Source organism: Gallus gallus, chromosome 1, assembly GCF_016699485.2.
Source record: "Gallus gallus isolate bGalGal1 chromosome 1, bGalGal1.mat.broiler.GRCg7b, whole genome shotgun sequence".
In the NCBI taxonomy this organism is placed as follows: domain Eukaryota; kingdom Metazoa; phylum Chordata; class Aves; order Galliformes; family Phasianidae; genus Gallus; species Gallus gallus.
In genome coordinates, this window is record NC_052532.1 from 25,045,889 (window position 1) to 25,071,925 (window position 26,037).

The 26,037-nt window shown below is 42.0% G+C and overlaps 1 protein-coding gene and 1 long non-coding RNA gene across 3 annotated transcripts in view; one reads left to right on the top strand and one right to left on the bottom strand.

Annotated features, from left to right (window-relative positions):
- The window catches only part of CAPZA2 (capping actin protein of muscle Z-line alpha subunit 2), a 29,732-nt gene extending 19,396 nt beyond the window's left edge, over positions 1-10,336 (bottom strand). Inside the window, exon 1 of the mRNA NM_001004380.2 lies at positions 10,268-10,336. Within this exon, the coding sequence (NP_001004380.1) occupies positions 10,268-10,306 (39 nt within the window). The 5' untranslated portion in view covers positions 10,307-10,336. The remainder of the gene's footprint in view (positions 1-10,267) is intronic.
- Positions 10,337-10,446: 110 nt separating this feature from the next.
- Positions 10,447-26,037, top strand: part of LOC121106667 — a 76,723-nt gene continuing 61,132 nt past the window's right edge. Inside the window, exons 1-2 of one of the 2 annotated variants that reach the window (XR_006931610.1) lie at positions 10,447-10,488; positions 12,624-14,877. This is a non-coding gene — a long non-coding RNA (uncharacterized LOC121106667). Of the gene's footprint in view, positions 14,878-26,037 lie in introns of both variants that reach the window. The other variant, XR_005839438.2, reaches the window with a different exon arrangement.

Here is a 26,037-nt window from a genome sequence, read left to right on the forward strand (position 1 = left end):
GTCAGCTGTGCCCTGAGATGTGCTCATTCCCAGTCATCAGCCAGGGTACACCTGACAAGAAGAAAGGCATTACAACTTTAGTTAGCTTTTCTTTTTTTTCCCCCTTTATCTCTTCCCCTTTAACTTATCTGAACTACAGCTGTACTTGTCAGGCAGCCTGACAGCTCCTTCAGTGAACAGCCACACTGCAAAGGCAGAACACAGCGGTAAGCAGTATGCTGTGAACCACACGCTTTGTCATTACTCTTTGCTGTACATCACTTATTGCAAGTTCAGCTGCAGATTCACTGCAGCAGGGAGACCCACCCTTCCTCTGCACTCATAGCAGGTTAAAGTTTACTGCTCCAGAGCAATAAAAAGGAAACAGGGAGGTACCTCTTTAAAAACCCTTTTAAACGAAAATCTTACATTAAAAAACAAACAAACAAACAAAGAAACTGAATGGGAGGAGAAAACCTTCATAATCCAATTCCACCCCTACAAAGCCATGACAACTTTGCTGATCAGAGGAAAAGAGTTTGCTCTAGCAGTTGCCTTTATCAGCAACCACAGCAATTGTTGTACAAGGAATAAGGCACCACACACCATGCATTTCATATTCCTGAGTGAACCTCCGCTTCCCTATAAAACCAAATCTCATACTTACAGGTGAATCCTATGTTTGGCAAAACAAGGAGGTGAGATGCCATGTTTAGTAGAAGGGAGCTCTTTGTTCCTTCTTTAAGAGCAGTAAAGTGCCCCAAGAGTCTGATGCCCACTGCCATGCCTTCTAGCACTGCTCTCACTGGCTCAGAAAGCCTTTCTGCAGGTAACTGAGCACATGGCTTAGTCTTGACCCACCGAGCTCTATTTACAGGCAGCTGGAGGGGCTTCTCACAATTAGCCCATAGCTGCAGGAAGGCTGACGCTGTTCAGATTTCCAAGATGAAAGTTTCAATCCTCTGAAAAACCTGTCATTCACAGACAGAAAAGTGCAAGTCGTCAGAGATCCTGTCAGTACTGAGAGTGGTACTGAACAGAAGACTTATCTAGCTTTGTCAGGTGCTGAGTTCAATTCAAACTCACGTTTTGAATTCATCCAAGGCAGTTTTTCTCATGATACTGCTTTACTGTCCAACGAACAACAGAAGTGCTCCGGTATCTCATTCCAGGTTAAATTCACTTTGCACTGACACACGCAGCATATCATGGAACACAGCCCAAAGGTCAATCAGCTACCTTAGAAATCACTTCCAAGATACAATGGCTGATGAGCTGTCAGTATTGCAAACGTCAAAAGAGTTCTGAGCTTGTGAATCCTTCAATGCTTAAAACAACAACAAAAAGCAACTGGCTTCCTTTAGAAAGGTACATACTTGGTACTCACTAGCTTCAGTGAATTAAATGTCTGGGTTGGATACTCCTCGGAACGTTCCACCAGCAATTATGACACATCTCTTAAAATAAAAATGACCTGAGGGTGTTTTGCAAATGGCATAAACTGATGTGCTGTGCTGCTGCCACCAAAAGAAATAATCCCCATCTCCTCTCACCTAAGTGCCCCACGAACCCCACCTACAAACTCCCTTGTATCAGCAATGCTTGTCTACTTATATGAGCATTTGGAGAAGCAAACCGATGAAGTAAAAATGGCTGTAGAAGGTGGCAACACAGCAATCAATTCCTTCACTGTAAGAATTTCAGAGAATTGTTGCTTCTTGCTGCCAACAGATTGGCGAGGTGAATAAGCCCTCAAAGGGCCAGACAAGCTCTGAGAACATGTGTGAGAAAGGGATTACCCCGAGTGGGCAGCAAACCATCTCCTCTGCATCTCAAGAAAACAAATTCACGCTCATGAGTATGATTCCAAGTAGCAAAGAAGCATTCTGATACATGCAGCATCTCACAGAGACATGGAGCAAAGGCTTCGCTGCCTTTGTTGGCAGGGAAGGGATGAATATGAAAACGAGGTTTGCAACTGCTTTGCTACCAACCTCAACTGGAAAAATGCACTATGGCATTCAATTCACTTCTGCTTCTGGGAGAGCTGAGGAAGAAAACTGCAAAAATGTGGTTCTGTGGCACAGGAAAGGAGGGGCACATTCCATGTTGAGGGCTTTAAATGAACTGACATTTCCTTCATATCGATGCCTGGAGCTGCATTAAATCTGCAGAACAAATATTTTCCTCAATCCATTTAGCAAGTTAGAAATTCTGTAAACTGGAACAATAAAGAGAGAAGGAACGGATGCTTATAACAATCTAAGTCAGCCCCTGAGGATGAAAACAACATATCATATTGGATTGGAATAAATCCCTTCGCCTAAAAAAGGAAGTTTTAAAAATAAACACACAAGTATTTAATAGCACGTAACACCAGCAGCTCTTAATAGTAGTGAAAAAAGTAAATCTTATTCCAAATGAGTCAACATGAGGTTCTCTACCTACGTTCTTTCTATCTGAAGTACTGGCTCAGATGATGAAATTAATTTTCACAAAAAATAACCATCTTGAAAGGTGTTGATTGCTTTCACCCTGTAATGTCATGCACTGCCCAAATTCTAATTCAGAAGCATTAGAAGAACAGTACTGAACTTAGCCAAACATGTTTTGTTTATAAACCTTAAACCATCAACGTCAATCTGAAACTTCAGCTATCGCCATCAGTTACTAAAGCCTGTCAACAGAAAAAAAGTACCGCTAATTAAAACTCCAGTGAGTCAAATATATCATTTTTTGCCCACATCTGTATTTCTCTGTAAGCCTGTGTCTTGTCAGTAATGAGCTAGAAAACAAACGGGTTAGGAAAGCCACATACATACAAAAGGAATTCCAGAACTACTGATGGCATCACATGTCCCAGATCTGTAGTGCAGAACATTATTCCTGCAGTGTTTTTACTCCCATTTATCTTTACTGTAGTCCTTTTTCCAGGTATGTGCATGAAAGCTCATACATATAAGCAACCAGGAAAGCATCAAAACAGTTGAAAAAATTAAGAACATTTCAGGTTCAGAATTTATACAAAATTCAGCTTTTTATTCATGTCTCATGCTTCTAATGGCTTTTTAATCTCTGAGGACAACAGCAAACAAAAAAATAGAGGTGTGTCCAATAAAGTTGCACCTAGTCCTGGTCTCAGGAACCTACACTGGTATTCTAAAGCACCCAACGTGCTTCAAAACATCATCAAAACTTATTCTTTGGTACTGCACGCTTCAACACAGGGTTGAACCTGAACATGGTTAACCAACCCAGCAAACAAAATATCATGTTGGGCGGCCAGCTAGCAGCTAGCACAACCCCCCTATGATTTGACAAAGGGTCTGATGTACATTTATGGCTAGCTCTTATCCAACAGCCACTAGAAGGCAAGCAGCAAGGTATTTTTCTTATGCTGCTTATTTGATATCTATCTGATTCATAAAAATCTCACTATTTCCTTGCAAGAGTCATTCCTGGAGAACTGAACAAGCTGTGAAATCTTATGCTTATTGTGAAGCAAAGTTCTTAATTTCTGTTTGAGAAATTAAAGGCATACAGTATGGCTAACCAAATCCACACAAAAGACTTGGTAGCACCATTTCCCCAAAGCAGAACCACACCATTCTGCCAGCCCAATACAAGCACTCCTCAGTTCCAGCAACCAGGCCTCTCTATCTCAGCAGCTGCTTCAGAGCTGTATCTGTCACCATGTAACAAATGCTTCATTCCCCTGTGCAGATTATTCACCCACCACAACACCTACATTTCTGAAGTGATCCTTTCTATTAGTTCAAGCTCATTAATTATCATTAATTATTCCAAAGATACCAAGCCTGGATTCAAGAGCAATGGGGAGTGAAAAGAAACAAGAGCAGAGCCTGCTGTGTAAGAAACACCCCTTCACCACCACCATCACCATCACTTTACCCATACCCACCCCCACCACTCCAGTGCCTTAAAATTATCCCTCAGAGTTACCTTGCAGTTCTGAAGCTTTAACACTTTGTCAAATCAAGAAGGAAGTAATTGAAGGGCATTGCATTTTGGAAGGTGGTTACTCAGCAATAGAAACAGCAATTCCACGCACTGAAAAATCTGCTTTCATTTCTGCTTAAGCTGTTCCAACTTTTTAAAACCTCATTTCCAGAAACTAAAACTCAGTTTTATACAGTTCTGTCTGAGAAAAATACAATGATTTGCCATACACTGTGGTTAGAATTTTTATCCTATTCCTCTTTAGTTTAGCAGAAATGAAATCAAACAAGGATGATATTTCACAGCAGAACTGTAGGTTGATGACTGCTGCTCAGCAATAGAAAGCTTTATCTGCTGTATCATAGATCATTCTCTCCCATTTCAAGTACTGCTAGATTAGTCAGAAATTTGTTCTATTACTTTTCTCTATTTTTGGGTTATTTTCTTTTTAGCCTTATGAATGTAACTGGTGAGGTTCCCTGGTAGCAAGCTTCCACAAGAGCTGTGTGAGTACGAAGGCAGAAAGAGCCAGGCTTCTGATGGTGCTGAGGCCGCACTCCTTATACATACACACTCCATGATACGGTCATAACGCGTGGTAAGCATTCAGTCCCCTCAAACTGTTGATCACAAAAGAATATATGAACTGCAGTTTTAGAAATCACTCCAATTTAGAACAGCAGCTTTAATTTATATGCATCTTCAAGTCTCAGATGATTGTTTTTTAACTTGTCAGGAATGCAGGCAAGTTTGCTTTGCATCATGTCTCTTCATGGAGACACGCAGTGAAAATAAACAATAAGGATCAGACAAGCTGCCACACGAGAAACTGCCACTGAACAGTTTCTGAGTGTGAATGCTGTCAGACACTGGAATAGGTTACCCACAGACTGACTGTGCAGCCTCCATCCTCAGGGATACCCAAAACTCAAGGGGGAAGTTCCCGAGCAACTTGACCTGAGCTGGCCTGCTTGGACAACTCAACATTTGGGATACCTCTACAAGCTTCTTCCAGCTTGCACCACCCCACAAAGAAATAAAGTTATTATTTGCAGTTATACATACAGTTTACGATCAATTTTTCAACGTTTTCGTACAGATAAAATGATTACAGTTTAGATTCTGTCCTTCCATCTCGAGAGTAGTGATGCATTGTTAAAAATCATCTCCTAACTCACACTAACAGATTACCCTATCTCAGCTATGGACATAAAAAAGCCTTGGGAAGACTGCCACATTCACAATTACACAGCAGTCTGAGATGCACTCTCAACTTCCTCATTCTTATTACAGAATTGTCTCAAAGTGTTATCAAAGTGTGGCCATTAAGCTGAACCTCCCATCTGTAGGAAAGCAGTTCCCTCTACAGAATTTCTGTTCTGTTTCACTCATGGAAAAACATTAACCTTGACAATGAGACTGCTTCCATAATGTGATAACTTAAACACACGCTAATTCAGTCACTGTTTGAGTGTTTTTCACATTTCATTACGAAAGGATTTTCAGTCAGCCATAGGAACACAGTACAGCATTCCCAGTTCCATTCAGAACTTCGTCAAGAACGGGAGGGAGGGCTCACAAGGCTGCCCTGCAAGACAGGTTAGCAAAGCTACATCTGCATATATACTACAAAATATACATTTTATGAACTAGAAAGAAAGAACGTTAGAATACCTGCAAAACATCACCTTCAGTCATGAATTATTGTGTAATTATATCCATAACTGACTATTAAAATCTTGCTTCTACTCCAAAATGCTCTGATCCTCATTTCCTATAGTCTCCAAGTCTCACCTGGGGGCAATTCCAAAAGTTAAGATTTCAGACCCTTCCAAAGCAAAAGATTTAGAGCACAGACTGACTAAACATCGACATTTAAAAATTAGATTATTTTTAAAAGAATAACTATCATTAAAAAGAGCCTGCTGATGCTTTTGAGCTCATGGGTGGGTTTGCTCCTGCACAGGGAGCTCAGCTGCCAGCATAGGAAGCCTTGACACAACACAATGCATTTTACTGGTTTAGACTTCTCATCTCAAAGCATTTACTAAAGAAAAGAGTCTTCCTTAACCACTCTAAATTCCCCTGCAGAGTTTTGCTAGCATTTTTATTAATGAGCTTTGTAGGTTTTCACACCTAGTTCAAAAAGCTGTCAAGTTACCTAATGCACCAGGAAATATGTGGTAGCAAAGCGAGTTCATTTTCACAAATGGGACTATTTCCTCATCAGAAGTTTTGTTATACCTCCCGCCCGTTGGCCAACTGCTAAACTCCACCTTACTCAATATGCCTCCCTGAACAAGTAGAACTACACTGAGGCATAACCTTACTGAAAGAGGCGGGGTTCCTTTGTGATACCATGTTTGACAGTACGTGTACTTTTATGCTCAGCATTTTAAGCAATGTGTGCTATTTTTGCATGAAAAAAAAAGTCATGATGTTCTCTAACTCCCTATTGATGCTCTCCCTTTTCTTCACTAAAGAAACCTCTGCTTTCTCAGACTATCTCCACATCAACACGGCCATTTAACTCCTGTGCTTCGTTGTGAGGATTCACACTGCCAAAAGAAAAAAAGACAAAAAGCCAACAGCAAACACATCCTGGTGAGTCCCCAAAAGGCACTGACTACAGAGCAGCTTTAGGATTCAAACAGTTGTAGCCCTATTTTGTGTGTGCTGCTATTTATTAACAAGTATTTACATTAACAAATACACCTTCCGTTAATCACTGCTTATATTCATGTAAACAAATAGCAATTTTTATATGCACGCTAATAAGCTCATAAAAAAAACAAAACATTTTTATATATGCTTATCAGTTTGACACGGCCAGAGGTAGAACAATTCGTACAGGAACTGAAACATAACTGCACTGCATAAAATGGCTATTAAGCTTCAAAAAATACTACTTCAAATCCGTTGGATAAATAAATAGGTTTTGTATTCAAGACTTATTCAGAGGATAAATCACCTCTGAAGTGAAGGAAAGTGATGATTTTCCATTGCTGTCTCCCTTAGAAGTTCTGGACTTCAATATTTCCACCTCTCGCATCTAATTTTTACTTATAGACTGAAACATCAACATAATATTTTCTTTTTCCACCTAACTGAAACATTCTTAACTTTCAGTGACCTACAGAACACCACAAACCACTGTGTCTCAAAGAAGCTGTCTTTAGTACTGGACAGTCCCTGGTGATCCAAGGGATGGAACAGCTCCCCTTTGAGGACAGGCTGAGAGAGCTGGGGCTGCTCAGACTAGAGAAAAGAAGGCTCTGGGAAGACCTGAGTGTGGCCTTTCTTTCAGTGTCTGAAAAGGGGCTGTAAGAAAGAAAGGGACAGACTCTTTAGAAGGGTCTGTTGTGACAAAACAACTGGAAATGGTTTCAAGCTAAAAAATGTGACATTTGGACTGGATATAAGAACAGGTTTTTTATGATGAGGGTGGTGAAGCACTGCAGGAGGCTGCCAAGAGAGGTGCTGGGTGCCCCATCCCTGGAGACACTCAAGGCCAGGCTGGACAGGGCTCTGAGCAACCTGATCTAGCTGTAGGTGTCCCTGTTCACTGCAGGGGAGTTGGACTAGATGACCTTTAAAGGTCCCTTCCAACTCAAATGATTCTACGATACACCATCCTGCACATTGAAATGATGTTTTCTCACAGTTGCTCTTCTCCTTCCTTGGTTTTAGAGCTCCTTTACCTGAACTAAGCACTTTTTAATGCCTTTGCAGCACTTCCAGTTCCTGTTTACACACAGAGGAAGACACAAACCAAGTTCAAAACTTGTGATATCACTTGATCCCTTACTGTACTACACCTCTATCAAAATTTCCTATAGCAGTACCGTTGTCTACGTCAGCCTTCGATGCCATTTGTTTCATATAAAGGGAGTTATATAAAGTTACAAAGAGAAGCAATTTGATTATTCCCTGTGAAAATGAATGTATGTATGCCTACCATTCCTTCTGGATTTACATTACAGTTCCCGTTGGATGAGGGAGAAGTATGTGTTTTCCATGTGCTATCCGAAGCATTATTTTAGCTCACTAGAACTCAATGCTTACGAAAAATCTGTCTAACTTCATAAATGTTAGCTTAAAAAAAATTCTGTATCATTCACAGAAAGCGTTAGTTGAGACATCAAGAATTCATTAAACTGAGGAAATTCAGTTCAAGATACATATATATAAGTATTTGCACTTCTAGATTTTATTCTTTAGACAGTATTCATTTAGTGGCTCAGTAGAGGGCAAATCTGTCCACTTCATTTTACAGAAACTTAAGATTCCCTGAATGCTTTAAACTGAATATATCTTCTACTTACTTAACTTAGAACAATCTTATCAGTTTAATACCATTAGAAAATGATTATAGTTTTTAAACAGCATATATTTTTGTTGTAAAATGATAGCACAACTTAAATATATCAGTGCTTTCTAAAGCATTGCTAAAGGGCTACCTAAAATAAGTTACGTGTCAGAGTCAAAAATAAGTCCACAAACAGCTTCTCCAAACACTAGCAAGAGCCACAGAACACAGTGAATGCTTACTTCAGCATGGATATTATACATACATACATATATATATAAAACCACAAGAACTATGTGGACATTTATTTGCTTCTCTGTGAGCCTGCAGCACTATTCGTCTTCATTTTATTGCTCATAAATATACATCCAGGCTTGGAAAACTCCAATCACGTAGGACAATCAATTTTATAGAGGACAGAAACGGGAAGAGGAATCAATTTAAATCTGTAATGGAAAAATGCTGACTTTATTCAATTATACAAAGGCAGGAGGAGCCTCCAGAAAGTCTGCACTCATTTGGAGAAAAAAGAAATACTGCAATTAATGGACAAAAGAAAGTTCAGAACTTAACTTCATCAGTCACTTGAGCACAGGTAGTGCTTCTCAGCTCATAGACAGGTAAGAAGAAAGCGTCCCTGCAGCTTACATTATTTGACAAGACAAGAGGCAATAAGAACAAACTGAAACAGGAAGTTCTGTTTGGCACAAGGAAGGAAGCGCTTCTGTGCTTTGTGAGGGCTGGCATAGGTTACTCCTCCCTTGGGATATTCAGAAGCAGCCTGGATATGATCATGGGTACCCTGCTCGGGCCAGGTGAACCCTGAGGTTCCTGCTAACCTGAGCCACTCTCCAGCCCTGTGACCATAACTTGCAGACTCAGCATATTCAGGCATATACTCCATCAAGGACACAGTGGATTAAAGTTACTTGTATGTTCTAGAGAGAATACAGTCACAGACTGCCACATATAACACACGTGAATGTGAACCAGGTAGAGGACCAGTCTCGAAACCCGTGGCTAGAAACACAAATTAGAGATCCATACGCTAAGCATCTTAGCCCACCAGCACCTCCCTGGCTCTGAAATACAGCCCTGCCAATCTTGACAAGTACTGAGAATCTACCTTATTGTAACCATTTAAGACATTTTGGACATCTTCCTTCTAACTTCAGAGAAGTTTGAAGCATTTTTTTTTTTCTGATGTCTCCAACATGTCAGTCATCTCAAAGCTTCTGCCGCCACGACAATCTGCATTTTTATTTTTATTTTTTAGGACAGAAATGCATAAAACTGTGCATTACGTGAAGACGTGAGCCGTGCACACGAAGCACCACACCCCAGCTCTGAGCAGGCAGCTGCCATGAAGCTGGGTCTGAGGGGAAGGCAGGGAGTGCTGCTAACGGAGGCCTGGTAATACACGCTGCTCCTTGAGAGATGTCCTGTGAAAACCTGCTTGAAGCCGGCGAAGTTCCCAGGGCCACAAGCAGAGATCACACACACACCCCTGGACAGCACGGACCCTCTGATCCCTGACCTCAGCCTTCCCCCGCCGCTGCCGCCTAATAGGAAACGAGAAAGCCTTCCTCGCCCCACACCCTTCCTCCCCTAAGGCACCCCGGCTCGGGGGCCCGGCCGAGGCACGGCCCCATCCCTGGGGAGAGCAGGAGGCCCGGGAAAGGGGAAGCGGAGATGGAGGAAGGGCCGGAGGAGCCTTTTCTCCCCCCGGCTCGCCTCTAAGCGTCCCCCTGCCGCCGCCGCCTCCAGCGGACACGGGATCCCGCCCCGCCGGGCCCGGCTCTCCCGGCCGGCCTCGCACCCTACAAGGAGCGGCGGGAGCTGCCCCGGGCCGGCCCTGCCCCCCGCCTGCCCGCGGACCCTCCTCCAGCCCCCGACTGACAGACCGGGCCGCGGGAGCGGCCCCAAACGGCGACGGTCCCACGGCCCGCTGACTCAGAGGGCCGGGGAAGAGCGGGGTTCGGCGGCCGGGAGCAGCATCCCCGCACCGCCCACCCCTACCTTCTCTTCATCTGAGAGCTGCTCCTCCAGGTCCGCCATCTTGCCGTCCGGCGCCCCGCGGCTCCGCCCTCACATGCAGGAAGGGCGCCCCGCTCCTACGGCCGCGGCGCGTCTGCGCATGCGCGCTGCGGGGGCGGACACCGGCTGTGGGAAGGGCGGGCTGTGGGCGGTGTGTGCCTGCCGCCCACGGGGCATGCAATGGAGGGATTGCGTTGGGAAAGGTGCCGTTGTGGGTTTGGGGTCTGTGAAATTCAGTGTCCTCCTCTGACAACGACCAGGAGCCCAGGGGATGGTGGAAGAACTGGCGCTGGCTGGGAGTGCTCCTCACCTCCTGTCAGACGCTGCTCAGGAGGTGGTCCCTTCCAGCGCCTTCCTGGCGGGGCTGTCTGAGCTGCGGGCTCGGGGAGATGGGAGGAAGCCCTGAGGAAGCTGAAATGCTGTGATGAAAAAAGAAACTGAAGGCTGAGAAGAGTCAGATGATGTTTCTGAGATATCCTTCCTGTTCCTCAATGAAAACTAGAAAAAAACATGGGAAATGATGGAGTTAGCCAACCAAGTTCTGCTGCTTGGGTTGTGTGGAATACTGGGATGCAGGCTGAATCAAATGGCTGTAAACACCATCTCATTAATAGGGGTGCCAGTTTCCTGAGCACCTGAGCACAATAGCACCTGAAATAACACGAAAATCCTCATTCCACATTCTAAAAAATTTCAACCCTCAACCCTTAAGCGCTATGAGGTGAATCCAAATGCGAAAATATTTTTATTGGGTACATCGTTCAGTTGTATTAATACTAGGATACCAGAATGACAGTTTGGAGCTTGAGAAAGATCACATGATTACAATAATTAAGTTCATAGGTGGGGTCTTGAGAGGAGGATGTTGGAATTGATTGTCAGACCTTATTCCTCAGAATGAAAAAGCTAAGAGGGTTAGTACATTATTCCAGAGCAGCTATTAGCTGTTACAAAGTCTGGGGTTTGGAATAATAAGATAATTAAAGTTCTTATTCATTAAATGAAATATGATCTACAATGAGCCACCTAATCTTGCTAGAGAATAAGGTGAAATTCTTAAGGATTTATTCCAAATATGTGAGAGGAATTAAGTTTTTATCATTGCTTTAAAGTGGAGTATGGCAGAGGAATTTCACATCCAGTGATAATTTTATGAAAAGATTTAAAAATCATTGTTTCTTCTTGTTAAGCACAGTGTGTTCACCCAAACCGTGATGGAAAAGGAAAAGCAGATCATTGACTGGAAAATTCACAAGTGTCAAGATAGATCTAAGTAGATCATAATCAGTGGTATGATATAGACACCTTCTAGTAAAAGATCTTGGTATGCTTTAAGGCTCATCCGTCTCTGTTGCAACAGCAGCCATATAAAATTGCTTAATACTGTCACATGCAGTACAGCAAAATATTCCCAGTATCTGTAGCATTCTAGATGCCCTAAAGGGACTGTTGTATTTGAATAAAAGAAAGCAATATTGTACAAGTGATTGTTGCAGGTCAAGTGGGCACTGGAAAGTTACAATGCCGCTGAAAATCAATATATAAACAAAGGATGAAAATGAAAAAGTCAATGAATGTACAATTTGGGCAACACGTCTGAATCAGAAAAGTTGAAGAGAGATTTTAAATATCTGTAGCCATGGTGGACAAAGGTAATGAACAATACTTTGTTCATGTTGGGAACAAAATAAACAACAAACAAACCTTTTATGTGATGAGGTCCTTGCTAGAGGCAAAGCAGTGAAGCGTTGAACAAGAAAGGTATGTCTTGACGTAGTTTTGTTTGGGAGCATCTCATACTTGTTATTTGGAGTCAACAACTATAGCTAATGGTCTGTAGCATGAAAAGCATTGCGTAACATTCAGTTTCATGCAACAGGAATTTATAATTTCTACCCAGGAGTCTTAAAATAAACCAGCTGGGGAGGTCTGTGTTGATTTTCAACAAACCTCGGGGTTTGCCAGCTGCTGGGGTGTTGCCAAGTAAGCTGCCTTATTTAAAACCTAAAAAGGGGATCAGTCAAAAAGGTAGGTCTTGGCAAATAATCATGACTGATTTTCTCATTAGATGTGATATCTAGCTGCTGGTTGTACTGTGTTTAAACAAGGGTTTTTTTTTCTTAAAATTTGCAGAAATTTACCATGGTGAGGGGAATGATTCAGGGGAGGACCGTTTAGTCATCACAGATATTAGTTGGAACCTTCTGTGTATTACACTGGCAGGTGCTTTACTATGACCTTAGGACTTAATGGGAAATGAATAATCAGAATAATGTGGAAATAAGTACTGCTCTTGCGTTATGACTCAATGTTTTGAAGTGGTTTTGTGTCTTTTCAGGAAGAATATGGACACTTCAGGGGGAGTTTAAAGGAAGGAGAACTAAAAATATTCCTGAAGATGCAGAGCAATTTGCAGGATAGGAAGCTTAAGGATGCCAAGATTAAGAAGTGACTTAGAAAATATCTCCTCAGGGGGTCACTGCAGTGTAAAGCAGTGATGCCTGAGTTAGTTTGGAATTTATCTGCATCTTATCTGAAGTTATATTTCCTCACCTGCTGTTTTAATTCGAACAAACTCCATTTCCAACCAGTAGCTCTTATGCTATGAAGTTCATCTACATTAGCTTTTTTATGTGCCGCTGTCTCTACATATTGATCAAAGGTTAATTTGCACTACAGTTACACGCAGTAAAGTGAAACATACAATTGCTAACTAGCCAGCCCACATTTAAGTGAATTTCTAATCCCACATTGGAACTCACTCTGGGCTGCCTGGTCTGTCTGATGAGCAGTGTGTGGTTTAGTGGTGCTAGGAGAGAAAGAAAATTTAAAATAAAATAGAAAAGCAGCTACTGAGTTCTACTTAATTTAATCAAACACTGTAGAGCTACTGATCAAGTACCCTGCTGTTTTGCTGTACTGCTTCTGTCATTTCTTTTGGTATCGACTCTGTAGGACCAGACCCCCACCCTTGATTAGAACTGGGAGAAGGAGCCCAGCAATCCTTCCTTCAAGGTTTCTCTGCTGGGCAGTCAAAATGGCTTCAGAGAAACAGCTTCTGTGTCAGAGCAATCCTGAAGACTGGCAAGTGGGCAATGGTACCTTGGGGTTAGCACAGCACACTTCCTCTTGCCTTTTGCACTGGCCCCAAAGACTGAGATAAGCAATGCAGAAGAAGATAAAAATTACGTTTCCATTATTGTGATTGATAGCTGACCTTTTGCGTGTGCTCAAAAGACAAATCATTGAGAAGTGTACCTGGTACCTACCTGTGTAACGCAGAGGATGCTTCTTAGGTCAGTGGTGGACTCGGGCAGAGCTCTGCACCTGCTCAGATGGTGCTTCCAGCTATGTGACAGGAGAAGCACTTGGAATGGTGAGCAGGGCTTTGTCTTTACTACTTGCCCCTCTCTGTGGGAAGTGTAGGAGATGGAGAGGTCAACTTGGCCTCATCGAATGTCGGCTCGCTGGTAACGAGGCTCTGGAAATGAGACAGAAGTTCTGAATAAACAGGAGTGTTTTGTACCGAGGCATAAGATAAACTCTCTGCTGTTTATGAAGACTTGTTATGGAATTTGCTTGCTTTCTAGCCAATGGATTGTTAGTGGAAATGTACTGAATATGTATGTTAGAATATAAAAAGGCTTTCTGAGAAGAATAAGCATGGATACACAGCATCATGATCATCACAGCAACGAAGAAATCTTCCTGGCATGAGAACCCTGTGTCGTGTTGCTAACTCACGACAGGAAGCACTTCCCTTCAGCCTGACATCTTTCAATACAAACCCTCACATTACTGTGAGCTGGTGAGAGGCATACTTCAGTTCCTGAGGTTGCCAAATACATATCAGACCTTTGGGCCTTGAGAATTGCCTGCCAATTTGCATCTATATTTGGGGGAAGTGGGGAGCAGTGTTTGATCTTTGCATGCCTCCCAGTTCACTCTTTTTACCTTAATGAACCTTAACAGTTAAAGCAAATAGGTTTATTCTAGAAGAGTTGAATGCTAAATCCTTACATTAAATGCTTAAAGCCATGTAGGGAAGAAAGCTATAATGAAGTCTAACTCTAGTGCAAACTTGAGATTGAGCTTTCTCCTTGACTAACACAATCTTTTAGGCTGCAGCAGGTATTCAAGAGAATGGCTCAGTAGCCCTTCACCATCTGTGGAAGTCCTATTTCTGAGGATATTTAGACTTTCTCAGTGACATTTCTAAGATTGTCACAACATTAAGTTTCACAACTCTAATATTGTTTAAAACACTTCTTACAATATTGCATCATATTCGATGTTTACGACTATGCATGTTATAGTTATCTGGATGACATGCTTGATATTCAGAGTGGATTTTTTTTGCCAAGGTTTAGGGCCCGACTTTACCATTGCATTCAGATCTGATCCAGGCTTGTTCTGTGGCTTCCTACTCTGCTTCTATTCTTGGGAGCTTTCTCAGCTTCTTTTTCCATCCCACCCGCTCCAGGAATAGTCAGCTATATATCTTGCCTTATGTAATTCAAATTCCCAGTCCTAGGTTTGCCTTTCTTTTGACACGTATCTATGTTTTAGGAATTATGAAGGCTGCTTTGAAGGTAACGTCTCCTATTTTTATTACTTTGGCCCACAACCAGAGGTGGTGGTATGGCAGTAGAGGTTGAAACTTTCCACCAATATTCTGTTAAATTTTGTTGCCATGCGAGAAGATGGCAGCAGAGGGGCAGTCTGACAAAATGGCATTTGACATAAAGTGCATATGTAGCATGGATGTGTCACTGGATTCTTCAAGTGGAAAAATAATTGCATCCATTGACATTCATCAATGCCTGCTGTAAGTCTGTGGAAATCAAACAGTGGATGTGAGCACAGTGAAGTAGTGGGGTATGTATTTCAGCAACAACGCCATCACAGCAGCTGTGTGATAGTGGGTCATTAGCACTAGTGCAGGTTTTTATGAGAGGCATGAAAGCTCTTGTTTATTGCTGGTGAAAATGTATACCTAACGGTGGTGGCTGTGTTGAAAAATGGTGTTTTGTTGCTGAGAATTTTTTCTGTTGAGCAGTGTTATTGTGCTCTTTGTTATAATTTCCCTGGAAATAAATTTGAGGAATTACTTTTGGAGCAAGCAACATTGATAGTCACGTTGTTTCTTAGCTTCATCTTAAATACAGATCAGTAGCTCCCTGTTTGTGACAAGACTTACTTCTCCCCCAGGGCAAGAGGTACCAACAGGGGTATACTCATTCAGAGTGGGATTATTTATTTGTAATACAGAATTAATATTCAGAGATAGGAATGCACAAATGCAGGGTGAAAAAGAGCAGGCGTTGAGCATCCAAGAAACAGATAACCAAAGGAAGGAAATACAGCTTTGTCTTATTGGCTGCTACTCCTGCTTCAGCAGAGATAGGAAGTTGCAGGTCTTTGAAGGGAGGCTCAGTGGGCTATCATGGCAGCAGCAACTGCAAAGAGGTAGAGGCAACAAGAAGGTGATAAGGGTGAAATGCTGCGCAATAAAATACCTGGGCAGTTCTGAGCTACATTTTAGAAGAATCAATGCTTACATAATCCAGATTACGTGTTGATTTTCAGAGGTGCTAAAAATTGGATGTTTTGTTGATTCTGAAGCATGTAATCTTCACTCACTGTGTAGGTGTCAGTAGGCTTCTCCCAACACGTTTGTTATCTTTGCTATTTTAGTATGTGAACCACTTAAAGGCTACAGTGTTAGACAAGATTTTGAAAGCTACTTGCCCACCTTTTTCTTCACCTGCCCTTTGACTTCTGAAGGTGTTGTTTGATAAAGTTGTCAGATTTGCAAAAGCACTTCACCCAAAATTCTCTGATGGCAGAATCCTGATTTCCTTCTGAAATGAGCACTGTTGAGTAAGGAAGGTTATTTGTTGCTTATAAACATTTTATTACAGAATACCTTAATAATTTGATTACAATTTATTTCACTGTGGTGAAGTAAAATGGCATTCTAAAAGTATTCATACAGTTAGCGGTGTAGATGGATTGCCAGTATCAGTCAGTTATAAGAATTAAAATTACAGCATCAAAGTTTGCAGGAAAAATTGCAAGACTACTTAGAATCTTTTTCTCTAGCATTTTTTTCAGTGTCTGTAGAAAAGTTTCTAATTCAAACATTGGTCTGTGCTACTGATTTTCTAATGAATTATATTATAGCCTTGTGCTTTGACAGAACTTTGGAAAGAGCGATATTAACATGTATGTATGTGAGCATGCTGTTTTTCAAAGATACATAAATTAGCTATATACAGTTGCACATACAGCTAGAGGGCGTCAAGAATGTTGATAAACTGGAAAAGGGTTCAAAAAGTATCATCAGGGACTGGAAAATGCAAGCAATTAAATCTGGTTAGTTTATCAACAAAAAGCTTAAATAAGTTTTATGTGATCAGAAAGTTGCTAATAGGATGTTTTGGCACAGTAGAGTGACATGACCAGATATTGAAACAGGACACTTTCAAGCTACAAACACACATAAATTTTACGTGCCAGAGTAGTTGACTATTGGGACAATTTAGCCAAAACAGCACTGGATCTAGCAAGTGTAGAGCTTTTGTATTTGATGCTCTTCTAGAAGAAAAATTCTACAGTTCAGCAAGGAATTAAGTCTATGGCCTGTGCTGCAGAAGAAGGTAGATCCTGATGCAATCCCCCATGATGTTGTAGGGTATGATTCTGTTAACCATTTTACTCATTCTCCAGCTTGGCAACTGATGGACAGAAACTCAAGTAGCTCCATGAGAGAGCTGGAGCACAACAAACTCAAGTGGAACGGGATCTGGCTGCTAAAAGGGTGTGGAAAAAAAGCACCAGGGAAGTTACTGAAATTGTAATAGGCATTAACAGATTAGAGATCAGGTTCAAACAGAAGGCCTGTGAATATGAGAGCATTTAAAATGAGATTTGGGGAGTTTTTTCAATGCTTCATTTGTAAACATCGGAGTCTGATCTGTTGACCCCAGGCTCCCCTTACATCAACAGAGAGATATAAGCACACCAGGGGTGAGATTCATTTGACCTAGTTAAGATGCCTGCTTTAGGATAAGACTGTTGGTTCTAATGAGGTGCCTAGTTCAGATCCAGATGTCTAAATATGGGGGCCTAGGTTATAAGAGCTGAATCCCCTTGCAGTGTTAAAAGATTAGGGACAAGAGGCTGATGGACTGAAGAATGGGGATGTGGGCTGAGGGAAAAGCAAAACAGAGGGCTGAAATTACAAAGCTAATGAAAGGGAGAAAAGATGACAGTTAATTCACCATTATTCTATGCTCCTTGGGGAACTCATGCTCAAGGAGGTAAATCCCACGTTTATCCACGAAGGACTTTCTAACAGTTTTTGTTCTCTCTTTAGAATAACTCTTGCTTGAGCATCAGGAATGCTTTATTGTTAGCTATGAATAATACAGAAGTAGAGCAGGATTAGGATTAGCAAAGCAAGAGGAGATTGGGATTATGAGGTGGGAGAATCAAAGCATGAGGGTTCTACATTCAGTAGTAGTTGAAGAGGGCCTTTAATTGCATGCATGAAAACATCTCTGAGACTTCTCAAACATTAATCAGTCTAACTCTTCTTTGGCATACAGCATTTGTTTGCCTTTACTCTGTGCCCGGATAGGTTGGAAAGAGAAGGGAGGTCTAGGAGAAAGCAGCAGTGGTGCTAAGAGAAAGCAAATAAAAGTGAGGAAAGCAAAGGAGCTGGAGCACTGCTCTCCCCAGCCATTAACTTCTTACAGGAGTAGAGCAGCCAATAGGATTTGAAAAGCTCCATGAGAAACCACACAAATTCCTTTCCTTCCCTCTCACTGAGCCAGGTTCCTGTTTATATTTTAGTTATTACCTTCTGAAAAAAGGGAAGTGTAGTATTCTAAATGGATTTGTTTATAATGGGACATTGTTTAGCAATTCTTTTTTTCAACAGGAAATGGTAAGTGTGCTGATTTGTATAATGAGCAATTGAGATTCACTGGAGGAGTCCAAATTCCTTTTTCTTTTCCTCACTATAGAAATGAATTTCTTATGATAAAATCTCAGTTAAGATAAACCATACAAGCAAATACGATGGCTGAGATTTTCTGTGCCTGTGTAGCTCATAAACAATGCTACTTCTTGCTTCCTAACAGCATGGGGCCTTAATATTTGATCTTGTGTCATTTAGTGAAAAATATGATTATTTACAGAGCTCGATAAAAAAAAGTGTGTTAAAAAACAAGATGTGCGCAGCACTAACATGGTTTGCTCTCTGATATTGTTACAGTAAAAACCACTGTCTTTGAACACAAGCAACTCCTCACAGCATCTCATAGGGTATCCCAGTCAATTAAAAAAAAAAAAGGATTCCTTAAAATCCGTAACCATGTTGTGTAGTGATAAAGTCTCATGCGCCTATTAAAATATTTCTCTGTTTCATAGAAGATTGAGTGATATAAGTTGCCTATAAAAGGAATGTAAACTCTATACAGCAGAACTTACCTTTGTCCTTAGAGCACAAGAGCTGTTTACTTGGGACATCTGTCATCTCTTACCAGATGATACAGTGACACCATGAAAGCACCTCATAAGTAAAAGCAATTCTGAGGATGTTGTCTTCCCATTTTCCTTTGCCGAAAGTACTCCAATGTATGACTATAATTGCATCGTTCTCAGTTTCCTGGAAACTGGGAGGTCTCTTTGTGACTGTAAGAGGGTAAGGATTTCACCCACTTGGATTCTGAAACTGATGATAGCTGTAGGCCAGTTTGGCTAAGACTAGATCATCAGAAATCAAGGAAGGAGGCTACAATTCGGTGTGTGTGTGTGTGCGCAAAGACAAATGCAAGTTCTACATGTCTACATATTGTCTTGAGGTAGCATCTTATTTGACTTCAAAAAAGAATATTTTCTTGTTTTGAGAATATTTTCCTCTGTTTTACACAGAACTGAGCTATATAGTGGGGCAATATCCACTGCAAGAGCACAATTAGTACCACAGGCAGAATGGAGTTCAATGTGGGAATTATCCATCGTGTTTCATGCTTCTTTTGTACTCCACCGTGAGCAACTTCATAGGCTTCGTGAAGATGGATTTTATCCAATGGCTTACATGGAACAAAAATCCATCAAAGTATTTCCACTAATGATTATATCTATGGCAAATACATTTTGATAATAGCTTTCTCTCTTCCTGAGAAGTATACAACAAACAAAAAAATGATAGCTTTTTTGTTGCAGTAAGTTGGGATATAGGGAATGTAAGTCACATTCTTCCTGTATCTTAACATGTAAGAAAACCAACTGGCAGAAGCTTAATACAACATGAGAGGAAATGCATCCCATTGTAGTACCCCCAGGGGAATAATCTTTTGGTCAAGAATAGTAACTCAGAACAGAAGTAACAGAAAAGATTTAAGGACAGATTATGCTGTTTTCATTTCTTCCTGCTCAAGATACACATACAGGAGTAAGAAATGTTAACTATAAAAAAAAATGTCCCCTCTTTCTGGCTCCTTAACATACATTTTATATGAGCTTATTGGTAATTGTTGGTGCTCGGAAGCAGGGAAGTCGCTTTTGATAACGTCTTTGCGATACCAGGTAAAGTATCATTAGAAATATCAATAATCACACAGAAGAAGTAGTTAACTCACCCAACCAGCAAGAGGGTCTCTGATTACAGAACAATCCTTCTCAGGGAGCAGCCTTCATCCACCTGACATTCTCCTTTTGGAGGCTAGCCCTTAAATGACTCCAGGGAGGGGTTGGGTGGACCCTCCTAGTCATGTGTGAAGCACAGGTGAATTGCTTGCACCTGTCCTCCTTGGGCCGGGCATCTCCTTCACCAGGTGCTCAATCATCAATTCTGGCCCTGACATAACTATTCCCTTACAGCAATAGAAAATATTAAAACCAGAACTGTATTTGGTAGTACCTAATACCTCATTAAAGATTTGCAATATCTAGATGAACTAAAAAAAAAAAAAAGATGGATTTTTATCCTGGAAATGGTACATAATTGTAGTCCACATGTCTTTTAAGCAGTTTTGGGATTTTTAGGGAATGATACTTGCTATTTCCGTACCTACTTGAACACCTATTGCTGCTGTTCTAATGATACCCCTGACTGGTACAGCTCATTAGTCTGAAGGAAAGCCTCGTGCACTTTCTCTCCAGATGGTAAGCTCAGGCTTTTTTCAATCCATGGAAAGTCAGTGCAAACACAGTGTGCTGCTTCCTGCCTCAGCGGAGGATTTTGAACGTCTGTTTTCAGTCTCTCATATTGGGTCATATATGGCAAAAAAAGAATCTTATCCCTGTTGTGATCACTAGGATGAGATAACAAAGAGATATCAAGAGAAGCGGGATACCCAAAGCTGTAAGGTAACGTTATCCAGCGTGAGGGAAAGGAATCTTTATTCTGACTGCTCTTCTTCAGATTTTTGTGGCCCTCATATCAGAAGTCATTTTTAGGGGGAGAAAAAATCAACAGAGACCATCAATGAGCCTTCATAGGTGTTCAAAGTGCAACACAGGAGAAGCTTTCATGAGAATTTGACATTGACAGGTAGGTGGCAGGATGTGAGACTTTGGTAACGTATGAAAAACATGGAATGGTAACAGGCAGGAGGTGGTGAGACACAGATGGAGTGCTGTTTTGTGTACTGCTTGCTGACATGATGACATGAGAAGCTGTTTCTCAGCCTGGCCTGTATTTGCAGGCCTGATGTAGCTGAGTCCAACTTCCTCTTGCATCCTAGCACTGTCCTGGATGTTGTATTTTGGCTGTTACCTCATGTAGCTCATGATGGTTGGACCTATGTTTGTTCATTTCTGGCACTTTTTAAGTCTTCATCACTGCTTATTTCTTTCTGAGTTTGGCCTTAAGTTATAGTTATAACCTTTTCTGAGTCACACCAGATTGCTGCTGCCACCATTTTTCCCTGCCATGTGTGTGGGGACGCTCTTGCCAGCCCAGAAAGGAAGAAAAGAAATAGGAAAGGAATGGGAAAATGAGAGGGTGGGTGGGGAGGAGGGGGGCAATAGATCTCGGGGGGCAATAGATCTCATGCCATTTTCTTTCTTTTGAGCCTATTGACCCTTGCAATTTCTGCGCAGTACTGCTTACCTGTGATTATGGGCTGTATGCCAAGGAAGGGCTTTTCAGATGGGCGATTAGCAAACAAAAATCTATTCCAGCCCTCTTAGCTTGGCAAAGGTGGGATTTTATAACATGTGCAAGGGAGGAGCTAGAGGAGTGCCAGACTGTGGCCAGCTCTGCAAGTCACTGCCGTGGGGCTGCTGCTGGCCTGGGTGTCAGGTGGAAGGGAAAGGGTGAAATGAGCCAAGTCTCAGGCTGCCCCAGAGGGCTTTGTGTTATGTATTAACCTGTGTGGGGATTTCTGTGAGCCAAGCAAAGCAAAACAAAAGGAAAACCAAAACAAACAGTGAAGTTGTTGCAATGGGTGTGGGTAGAGTAATTCCCCTAATGTCAGGAGAGGAACTGATGAAGACGGAGAGGAATTTCAGTCTTGACTAAGCTGCAAAATCCAGGGGATACACTCCTGTTTCTGGTGCTGTAGCTATCTGTTTGCCCAGTGTCATCTGGGACGTGCCTTGTTCTATTTCATGTGGATTAAAGATTAGATACACCAGGCTATGGATGCAGAAACCCACAGTGAAACATGAGTCCTTGGGGCAGAAAGGAGTCTGAGGCAATTGGCATGGAGATCTCAATCTCTTCCTGCTGCAGGACATGCAGCCTTTATTTGAGGCTCTCTTTTGTAGTATAAGGCAATCTATGCTGAGAGCTGACAATGAACATACAGTGAGTGAGCACTGAGTGCCAAGAACAATGCCAGATGCACTGTGAAGACTCTACAGAATTTTGGGAAAAGGACACCAAACCAGGATTCCCTGTTCCTGAAAAGGAACAGTTTCTAATAATAGGAAACATTGAATCAGTCAGAGAGACGGCGCGTCTTAAATGAAGCATGAAGCATAAAATCGGGTGACAGCAAAATCTGAGCGACTCTGAAATTGCTACTGCTGCAAGGACTCCTCACGGGGCTGGACACCAACCAGCTGCTCGAGGTGAACAGTTACAAGTGAGCCCTTCATGCTTTGCCCATGGCACACGGTCAGGAAAGAGTTAATGGCTTAAATTTCTCTGATAAAAGGTGATTCATATCCACTAGCGAGGGCTGTGTTTAGCAGACCCTAAACAGATGCTACTCTACAGAAAATAAAGTGGTTTCTTTTTTTTTTTTTTTCTGTTTTGCTTGTTGGTATCCATATATACACGTCTAATAAAAAGCCATGAAGGATATCCAGAGATTCTTATCCAAACTATTTTAGAGCATGTTATAAAGATACCATCTAAAGACAACAATAAATGTTCCAGTGTAATTGCCTTGAAGCACCAGCAGTCTGGAAATCTGAGAACTACAGTTGACGTAGGACTTCTCTTTATTTCAGTCAATTCGCAGCAACAGTACTGATCAAACTCATAGAATCATAGAATCGTTTGAGTTGGAAAGGACCATAAAGGCCAAGTAGTCCAACTGCCCTGCAGTGAACAGTGACACCCACAGCTCCATCGGGGGGCTCAGAGCCCCATCCAGCCTGACCTTGAGTGTCTCCAAGGATGGGGCATCCCTCATGTCTCTGGGCGACCTGTTGCAATGCTTCACTACCTTTATCATAAAAACAAACAAACCACTCTTTTTTTTATATCCAGTCCAAATCTGTCCTCTCTTTTAGTTTGAAGCCGTTTCCCTATTTTCCTCTTGTTCGGTAGTTATTTGCCATTCAAGTCGTACAAGTCCTCCTGAATACACAAGTCCCACACTGTGAAGATAAATATCAACAGATGGGGACAAGAGAAACCTGCTCTGGAGTAGCGAAATCTGACTTTCTGAGGCGTGATAAAATAAGGCAGAAAGAATTTCAGCAGTTGCAAAAATCTGAGATGCGGAGGAGCGTGCAGCAGTTCGAACGCATTTTCAAGGGGAAGAAAATAGATCAAGCAGACAAGTATGGATATTTCACGTGTGATTGTATTAAAAACTATTAAAAAGCCGATATAATCCCAGACCAGCTGCCTTCACACAGCTGAACGCTGCGTGTTAAACATCGGACTTCCCCAGCTTTCCAGCAACTGCTGCTCTAAATACCCTGTGTGCGGGCACAGCTATGCACTAGATGGCACTGTTGGTTTTGGTTTGACCGCTGTCTCCCTCTTCTGGGGAGCTCGTCTTAATTAGCTTCCCTTTGAAAACAAACATGCTGTTCCAACAGAGGGTCAGCGTACATTGTTCTGGGCTGCTGCTTTTATGTTTATAGTCGTGTAACCAATATGTTGGAAGGGTAATTAATTTTTAACTTCGAGCCAATTGGAGATCAAATGCCAGTAAAGTTACTGGGTGGAGACAGTTTAATTTCTTTTGAAGCAAGGATCCTGATGAGCTGTAAGGGGTTTACAGTGAGCTGCTGGAGATCCAGAAGGCCTTCTGCTTTGAAATGCCGGTGCTGACTTTAAAACAGCATTATTACTGTGACACAGATTAATGAGTTGTGGCATAATTCTGATAAAGTTCTTCTTGTGCACTTGCTATATTTTGGCCCGTCAATTCCTATTTCGAGGCAGCTTTATTTGCTTTGACTATTCTGTTCTTATCAAAGGCATGATACAAAGTCGACATTAAATTGATCAAACTCACTTTCTGCTTTCATCCCTTATCAGTCATTGTCTGCCTTTAGGGACTATAGAGAGCCCAGGGCTGAGACAGCGATGCTCTGTACTGAGACAGGGGAGGTTTAGGTTAGATATTAGAAGGAAGTTTTTCACACAGAGGTGGTGATGCACTGGAACAGGTTGTCCAGGGAGGTTGTGGATGCCCCATCCATGGAGGCATTCAAGGCCAGGCTGGATGTGGCTCTGGGCAGCCTGGTCTGGTGGTTGGCAACCCTGCACATAGCAGGGGGTTGAAACTGGATGATCATTGTAGTCCTTTTCAACCCAGGCCACTCTATGATTCTATGATTCTATTTTCAGTGGAATACAGGATGCTGCAAGAAGCCGGGGATTCTGGAATCCCTCTGCCCCACATGTGAGGGTCACTTGCCAGGCTGGGGTCCTGGCTGCTGTCCTTTTCCCCTGCGTAGGGTAGCTCTGACCACCTCTCAGCTTCCTTACTTTGAGATGTATGCTGCCTCCACTCCCAGTGCTTTCAGCCCACCCCTTCATGCTTCCTTGTCTCTGAGCTGACCCGTCTTGATCATATTTTCATCCGTTCTCTCTTTCATCTTTTGCCTTCTCTCTGTTCTTCAACATTCAAACAAATTAGAGTCCCAACACTCAGATCCCCATCCCTGTCTTATTACTTTAATATCTCCTTCCTGCTCCTTTTATTTTATTTTGTTTTATTTTACAATCAATAAGCGGGCCATTTTCATGGATAGGCTATTGATCACTTCCTCAGTTGCTGGGCTTCTTTCTGATGTGGTGTCTGTGCTCTCCGCTACGTTACGATTTCACCAGAGGCTCCGGCTGTCCGTTCTTGTGTGAGTTGCAGGGCCTCTCTGCTCTCCTCAGCTTCCTTCATCTCTTGGCTGACTGATACTTTGATCATTTAATTGGATCTCATGCCAAGTAAAACCATGAGCAATGATCTAATATGAAATTAAACTTTTGTTTAGTCTAATGTTAAAAAATAAAGCCAAATGAATTAAAAAAAAAAGCCAACAAACCCAAAACATATAACATTCTCTGAAAAAATCCAACATTTCATAGTTTTGGGTTTAAAGTGTTAATTAAATTCAGACTGGACTGAACAGCAATTTCTGTCCTTTCGAGTCCTACTTTTGACTAAATCTTATCAGTTAATGGGACTGTGTTTGCTGTGCTGCAAACATCTCTGATTTCTGCTGGAACCAAGAATAGCCCTCGATACGGATAGGCATGGCCATCAGCTGCTGAGCCTTGTTGGATTTTTAACCTTTTCAGGAAGACAAAGCATTCGAAGTAGGATAATGATCAGCAGGGTTTAGGGTCCGCACCATTACATTTCCTGTCACAAATAAATCTTGCGACTAATGAAGGCAAGGCTGCAGTTCCTGCAGCAGAGCCATCCATAGACTGCAGTCTACAGTAGTTTGTTTGTATTAGATTAAGATCATGAAATTAATTCTCGTTTTGAGACAAACTAGAGACAGATATTTGCAACATACAGGAAGACTGAAAACCCAATTATTACAACCGCAAGATCTGAAAAGAAAAATCCGTGCAGTCTTTCTGCCTGTCTGTTCTGCAGGATGCATTTTTTTTTTTCCTCCACTGCTTCAGAGCAGTGCTTCTAATGAGCATTTGGTAAAACTGGCTGTTTTGGGAGGTGGTGGGATGGGATAGTAGCATGTAGCGATGTACTTACAGTAGAGGGAGCTGATGTTCAGTGAGCACACGCACGAGTTCTTATTGCTATATGAATCTTTATTACTACTAAGGCACTAAAGAGGAAAGATTCACTTTAGTGATTTTGAGAGGGCTGCTTCTGCATCCCTGACCTGCTGAGTGCTGCCTCTGGCAGTGTGAGTGGCACATGTCTGAGAGTCACCTGCTGGAGCCCATGGGCATTTTCCCCCATGTCAGGTTTGATGTGTGGGAGAGATTGGCAGTGGTGTCCGTGTAACCTTGCAAACAGTGAATCCCAGCACACCTCCTGCCACAGGCTGATGATTCCATCTTTCAAAAT